Here is an 8,081-nt window from a genome sequence, read left to right as displayed (position 1 = left end):
GTTGTTTTGTAGACTACATTAATATGATGAAGGGTCACTGATCTATTTGAGATTCACTATAAGAAAATGGCTTATTTGTTATTGTTGTTTTGTAGACTACATTAATATGGTGAAGGGTCACTGATCTATTTGAGATTCACTATAAGAAAATTAAATGGCCGATTAGCGACCAATTAAAATTATATATATATATGTCATCTCGTGGGACATGAACTGAAAATTATATGTTCAGCTATATATGAAAATATATATGTTCGATCTTTTAAATGTGATGGTGATAGTATTTTAATTTGTTGTTATGTCTCATTCTCATGACTGATCCAAGGTTGTACTACTTGGCTTTGTGTGCCATGCATGCTTTTATCTGCGAGCTTCAGATTTGAGAAGCACGGTCAGTACTAGCCACTAAAGAAAAATTACTATTCATTAAAACTTAACAATTTACCATCAAAAAAGTATTTGTTAAATAAATTTTGTTGCTGTTGGAGCAAACAATACAAAATCGTTGACACCATAGGGCGGTTTCAGATTCTCTAAACGGCCCGTTAAAAATTGATCTTAAAATTAATTACTCATATAAATATAACTGTGCCGGGGCATAAGTTTTATTACTAATAGACGGCAAACTAGTTGGGTAAAATTTAAATGAACGACCCTAATTAATTATCAAAATCATTAAAAACGTGTTTCTTTTTATTTTTTAAAAAATATATTACTAATTTTTTTTTATGTATCTGATGAACACTGGAAATCCAGATCGCTTGGCTGTGGAAGAGAGACTATTTAATGATTAATTCTTTGAATCTCACTAATTTGTGTTTCTGTGCTTTATTCATTGTTATTCTCACTAATTCTTCATATACATAAAATATAAGTCTTATTAATATTTTAAATTGTAAGAAATAGGAAGTGTTCCATGCTTGGCATCAACAAGATCTTTTTGATTTTCTTTTTCATCGTTATGGTCTCTTTCATGTGTCCTAGCTAGAAAGTCATACTTTGTTTTCTTTATTTTAAACATACATATTTATTTTTATCATAAAAATATTAATTTCAAATAATTATATGTTTATATATATATCAAGTAATTAAATAATATTATTAAATACTAGTATAATTTATTTTATAAAAATCTTAATATGAAAATAAAGTAGAAATTATGTACCCTAAATTACGTAGCTAGAATGTTTTATATCACCCGAAGAACAAATGAGATAACTGATGGGATACAGAGATGCATAGATATATCTATAATTTTTCTCAAAGAATCAATGAGATATAGATGGATTGATATAGCTGTATCAATATATAGAAAAGTTGAAATAAATGAATTTATACGTTATGATATAAAAAAAATAAGAAGAAGAAAACATGGGAAGAGAGGAAGCATCAATTAATATTGAGACGGTGAGAAAACATGATACATATAGTTAAAATTAAGTCATGTGTTTATTATGATTTGAAAATCCTAATAAGTTAAAATTACTAATAAATTTTAATATTATTTTCTGTATAATAAGAAAAAAAAGGGTGTAACTTAATTTTGAGCTTTCATTAAATTAATTGAGAGTTGATTATTAAAAAATCAAGATTTTTAATTAAATAGTAAAAAAAATTAAGATAATTTAATTTTAAATTTCATCAAATGTTAATTATTAAGGTCCGATTAGCTAGTAGGTATACCTAACAATTCTTAAATTGTGATGAATGATCAAGAATTAATTTTTATTAATTCTTTTATAAATTATTTATATGAATTATTAATATAACATTAAAGTATTAAACTCTGTTGTAGTAGACTTTTCTCACCATAGCGTCGTTATCAAATTAATTACTAAAATATATGAAAAAAAAATTAGAAAATTGAACTGGTACAAACTCATGGAATCATATCTTTGGGTGGCAGTTCGAGAATTGCAAACTTTTAGGCGTGTTTTAAATAATCTAGTAAAGTTTTGGGTTATTTTGAAATGTTCCATAATTATAATATAGACACTGCCACGAGGCTCGACGGCGCAACCAACGGTTCCCATCGTCGGAAGAAACCCCGAAAAAAAAAACTAGGGTTGATCGCACCTTCCCAAGAATAGCGCCGGCGGCGAGCCGATCGAAGCAGTATTCGGAGAATGGGAGGGAAGAAGGGTGCAGCTGACGGGTTGGGCCGAGCTCTGATCAAGAACCACAACCAGATGGTACGGGATTCGAAGGAGAAGGGCCGCGCCCTACACCTCCAGCAGCGGCGGGTTCTCGAATCCGTCACGGACGTCGGCGACATCGATGCTGTCCTAGAGAAAGCCGCGGAGGCCGATCGCGTATATTTATTCGATAATCCCTCCGCAAATGTCCTAATTAATATGTGCGTCTTCCTTCTCTTGATGGTCTAATATTTATTATTTAATGAATTAGTTTTGCTTGTTTCTTCTGCAGGTACAAGAGCTTAATAAATGTCATTTTTTTTTATTTATCTAGGAGTTTCAGGATCGTTCTGTCTACATTTCGCCTATCCTTCTGATAGTCTAATTTCCCTGTGACTCTTTGCTGATGATTTTTATATGGTCTGGAACAGAGACTCTAGCATGAACATGGATGAAATGATGGAAGAGGAGAGAGGAAATCTGAGGAAACAGGAGGAAGCTTTGTATGCTAGCAGTCTCCGGATTCCTCGCAGGTGCAATTACATGCTTTTTTGTTTTAACTTTGCATTTTCTCTACTGTGAAGTGTGTCTAATCCACATGTTAAATGCTTCACTGGATTCAGGCCACCTTGGAATGCTCGGATGTCTGTGGAGGAGCTTGATGCTAATGAAACAAAGGCTTTTCTAGAATGGCGGAGAAATCTCGCAAGGTAATTTTTTTCATAGGCACAGCACAATATTCTCTTGGTTTTTTCTTTCCTTTTTAGCTACGATGCATCTCTTGACTATTGTTGGAATTTGATAGCACATTTTGCTCATATATGCTTTCCACCACATTGAATTTTGTGCTGTGTATCAGCAGAGCTTGGGTTGTTTTGTAAATTGCCACCAGTATCACAAACCACAGTTTCCTTTTTAGAAAGGACTGTAGTCATAAATATTTTTTCGCACTTGAAATCATACATCATAGCCTGGCTTACCAACCTAGACCACCATTCATTGTATGCCAAGATTGATAGTGGTTGGATTTGGCCAACCTTTTGCATGAAATTCTACCATCGTAGTTATTTTCTTTTGGAACCTTGTACTTTGTTTTTCTTGGTTTCAGAATCTCACATTTGCATGTTATTTTGTAGACTTGAGGAGAATGAGAAACTTTTACTCACTCCTTTTGAGAAAAATCTGGACATTTGGAGACAACTTTGGAGAGTTCTTGAAAGAAGTGACCTGGTAAGTGATTTTTCCTCTCTGAATTTAGATTTAACAACTATTTTTTTTCCCCTTAGTGGCAGTACTCGATGCAACTTCTTGTTGCAATCTCTATCTATTTGAAATCTTTTGAATTTATTGAAAAGATAAATAGCTTTCTTATGCATTGCAAATTTGCAATATAATTTACATAATATCCACTCTGTTGGAATATGTCTACATTTTATTCAGGAAGTAGATGACCTTAACTACAAGAAAGTTATTGACCTTAGATGCTGAAATTGGTTTCTTTGTAGGTGAACATTTTTACAGTATAGTTCTGGCTGACTAACCATCTTATTTGTATCTAACCTTTTTCTTTGTGATACTTGCATGTGAAAGTTTGTAGCTTGTGTGTCGGTTTGAAAAGTTTGATTCATATGTTGAGTTAATCACATGAATAATGTATTGTTGTTTGAAAATAATCAACTATGTAAGATTGGTTAGGTTTTAATGTATTTCAACTCTTCAATCATGGTAAGCGTATTAGTTGATCTGTATATTTCCTGTAAAAATTCTGTTTATTCAGTTACATTATCAGCTTTGCAGAATTATTTTCAATCAGGTGTGATTATCTTTCATGAAATATCTGATGGAAACTAATACTACTGAATCAAACTTTTTAGATTGTGATGGTGGTTGATGCTCGGGATCCACTATTTTATCGATGCCCAGACCTTGAGGTTTGTTTTATTCTTTTTAGAGCAATGTTTCTTTTTTTGTTGGTAAACTTTATACGTCTGTGGCTATGTCTTGCAAAGTTCTGCACTGCAAGTATTGTTTAGTTTCTCAGTTCAGTGATCATGACTACAGATTTTAATCTCAATATTATTGGGAAATTCATGATGTCACTTCTGAATCTCCTGTAATATTATTTAAACACAAATGAATTGTGGAATAAACATCACATAATTGGCAGTCTCTAATCTTGGGAACCAGGACATATCTGGTTATTTGCTTAAGATTTTAGCAATTCACTGGAGGCGCAGGATGTATTTTACTAAAAGAAACTAAAGCCAGGTTGCCCATCCATTGAAAAGGATACGGTTACAATCATGCTTCCATTGATTAGTAAACATGCTTTTGAGCTCCGATGGAGCTCAAAATCATGTACATGTGCGGGACACTAGTTCTGTCAGTACAACTTCACTCTCAACTCCCAAAGAATCCCAATGTTATGGTAACTGCCAGTCTAATGTGTGTATGTGTTTTTCTCCTCTCCAAGGCAATGCTATGCATTGATGCAAGAGTATACAATACGTCTAGTCATGAGTTAATTCCTCATCTATACGAAGAGCTGATTTCTGTTTTTTTTTTTTCCAATTTGTTTACGCAGATTTGACTTGTATACTTTTCAATTCCAGAAAAAATTTAATTCAATGGCTAGGAATATATCAATTTAAACAAATTCCTAAACCTGATTTCAAGTGGCAGTTGGTATTGGTTGGTATGACGGAAGGCTTCTTTTTGACCATTGACATATACAATATGCATGAGCTTGGATAAATGACATTTTAATGGGCATAATAACACAATTTAAGTGGTATTGGCTGAGATATGCTGGTCTTTCCGTTTGTTTTGACTGAAGTTGGTCAAGACGGTTGGATTTCTTCATCTTTCAATCCTGCATATAGACCATAGGGGATAAAGAAATATCAAAAGAGAGAGGAGGAAAAGATGGGAAACACCACTCAAGCACCAATAACAACAAAAAGGAGGGGAGAGTGCAAAGTTGAAGACATCGACATGTACCAATATCTTTTAGCTGTGCCTATTTCAGTTCTAGTTGTGTTAGTTCAAGTTCAAATCCTAGTGGTTAATCGAGAATTTATAGACATGGAGAACCTAGTTCTGTCACTAGATGTCTTGTGAGCATTATTAATTCTAGGCATAGAAAAATTATAAGGCTTGATCTCATTATAATGCTACAGGGATCAATGCTCTATCCTATGCATGCTACTTATTTTGCAATTAATAAGGAAAATTTGTTGAGATGCTTGTAATATATTTTTTTTTGTAATTTGTTATTTAAAATTATAATTTAATTGACTCTAATTATTAGAGGCAAAGCAACATAGAAGGGCATGATAGATGGAATCCAACAAATTATGGATTCTACTAGCATCCTTGTTATGGTGGGATATATGAAATTACATGACAGTCTACAAGTGGCTTTTATGATGACATTAAAAGGAGTAGTTGACAACCAAATGAGAGACCGCACATTGCAAACAATATGTACATATAGGAATAGAGAGATTTTATCGAGTAAATAACTTGACCTTGGATTATATTACCAAAGAGACTCATGGACCACCTTGCTGTGAATCTCATGCAACTTCTAATATGAAATAACGGTTATGGAGTGAATTGCCATCCCCACAGCCATCATTCTTTGTCGCCATATGCATGAATTTGAATGAAATTGTGCAACGAGCTTGTGTCCCTTTTGGATAATGTATGAGTTTGCTTGATCTTCTTGTTGTCCGACCATCCTTCTGCCTTAGCAGTTTGCAAAGCTTTTCTTGCGATCATTTCAATTGGATATGACCATTAGATTTTTACAAGAAATTGTTTAATCGATCCGATTCTAGCCATTATTTTTCTTATTATTTCAGTTAATTTAAGGTGATTCAGGCTTCTTGACCAATTTCTGACTGTCTCATGGAGGTAGTCTAATTCCTTGGAAAAAATTTATTTTGGACCAGACAGATATTGGAAATGGTAGTTAGACATAACCAAGATCATATAACAATGGTAGTGGTATTTGTCTGATATCCTCAAAATTAATTATATTGCATCATAGAATAGCAAGATTATTGCTTTTTCACTTGATGGGACTGATCCAATGTTGTTACAGCCTTCAAATATATGCTTTAAACTGATTGATCTATGCACTTGTCCAACCACTTTGTGGTTATAGTAATAGAATTTATTGCAAATGACCAGCAATATGCAAGAGAATTGGATGAGCTCAAAAAAACACTTCTACTTGTCAATAAAGCAGATCTTCTACCAATCAGTGTGAGGTGGGTTTTTCTTGGCCTTGTTATCCTTTGTACATTAGAGTATCAATCTGAAGTATATGCTCTTTGTTTTACTTGAATCCTGCAGACGTCAGTGGGCAGAGTACTTTCATCAGCATGATATTCTTTTCGTATTTTGGTCTGCTAAAGCTGCTTCTGCTGCTATGGAAGGCAAACCATTTCTTGATCAATTTAAAGAAGAGATAACGCCAGAACAACCTATCCAAGAAGACTTGGATACAAAAATATATGGCAGGGAAGAGATTTTGGTTCGTTTGCAGTCTGAAGCAGAAGTTATCACAGCACGGAAGTCTAGGAACAATGATAATAGAGGTGGAAAACATTTAGAAACTAGCAATGTGAATTCAATTGCCAAGCAAGTAGTTGTGGGTTTTGTTGGTTATCCTAATGTTGGCAAAAGCTCTACAATAAATGCTTTAGTTGGACAAAAGAGGACTGGTGTAACCTCTACCCCTGGTAAGACGAAGCATTTCCAAACAATTGTCATCTCTGATGAGCTTATACTTTGTGACTGCCCTGGTCTGGTGTTTCCTTCGTTTTCCAGCTCGAGGTATGAAATGATTGCATCTGGAGTTCTGCCCATTGATCGGATGACTGAGCATAGGGAGGCAGTACAAGTTGTGGCTGATAGAGTTCCCCGGAAAGTCATTGAGAAAACATACAACATCACCTTGCCAAGGCCGAAGTCTTATGAACGACAATCAAGACCACCGTTGTCTTCTGAGTTGCTTAGGGCATATTGCTCATCTCGTGGTTATGTTAGCTCAAGTGGGCTGCCAGATGAGACTAAAGCCGCACGAATAATCTTGAAAGATTATGTGGATGGGAAGCTTTCTCATTATGAAATGCCACCTCGAGATAAAGATGCAGAAGTGAATGAAGCAGATGACATTGTCAATTCAAAATTTTCATCAGATGATGAACCAAATGCTTGTGATCCAGATGGCAACTGTACAAATGTTGAAGCTGGTGCCCAAGAACATTCTCTAAGCAATCTTCTGGATGATCTCAAATCATTTGAGTTGGCTGGTGCATTAGCATCAAAAAATGCCCCGGTAGCAAAGAAGAAAGCAGCAACCTCTTCCCATAAGCGTCAAAAGAAGCCTCAGAGGAAAAAAGATCGCTCCTGGAGGGTGGGAAATGATGATGGAGATGGGATGCCGGTTGTTAGAGCGTTCCAAAAGTCTGCCGTTAACTGGGCAAGCATTGCGGCACCCAATAGATAATAAGCATGTTTGATTTTTCTCGATGTAGGAAAACTGCAGGACGATCGGCAGGTATAACCTATGCATCCGGATGCCTTACTAGTTGTAATCTGTATTTACTCTGGTTGAAATTTATGTTTATTTTATGTTTTGTGTTCTTCAAATGATTGCTCCTGGGGGTGAATGTTGCTTTGCAAAAGGTATACATGATTTATTTGACTTTAGCCTAGTTGTCTTGGATGTTTATAGTTAATAATGCGCTTCTCTTTAGCATTCCATAGGTTGAAAGTTTTTCTCATCTTAAAAATGCACTTATTTTTAACATTAGCTGTTCAATCATGGTTCTCATTAAAGCACATCTAGAAACCTAATTATGTTCTACAAACTAGACATTGATTGTGCTTGAATTGTGTTTTCATTTTGAGGGGCAAAAAAAAGACTGAGTG

At 34.6% G+C, this 8,081-nt stretch overlaps 1 protein-coding gene across 1 annotated transcript; it reads left to right on the top strand.

The window, feature by feature from the left end:
* Positions 1–2,003: 2,003 nt before the first annotated feature.
* On the top strand, positions 2,004–7,799 carry LOC122009569 (GTPase LSG1-1-like). The gene is made up of 7 exons (XM_042565776.1): positions 2,004–2,356; positions 2,567–2,668; positions 2,759–2,845; positions 3,272–3,365; positions 4,010–4,066; positions 6,333–6,412; positions 6,498–7,799. The coding sequence occupies exons 1-7, from the start codon at positions 2,127–2,129 to the stop codon at positions 7,654–7,656; spliced, it is 1,809 nt and encodes a 602-aa protein (XP_042421710.1). The 5' UTR covers positions 2,004–2,126; the 3' UTR covers positions 7,657–7,799.
* The last annotated feature ends 282 nt before the right edge of the window (positions 7,800–8,081 follow it).

Source organism: Zingiber officinale, chromosome 8A (genome assembly GCF_018446385.1).
Source record: "Zingiber officinale cultivar Zhangliang chromosome 8A, Zo_v1.1, whole genome shotgun sequence".
NCBI classification, from domain to species: domain Eukaryota; kingdom Viridiplantae; phylum Streptophyta; class Magnoliopsida; order Zingiberales; family Zingiberaceae; genus Zingiber; species Zingiber officinale.
This window is presented reverse-complemented; position numbering and strand designations above follow the sequence as displayed.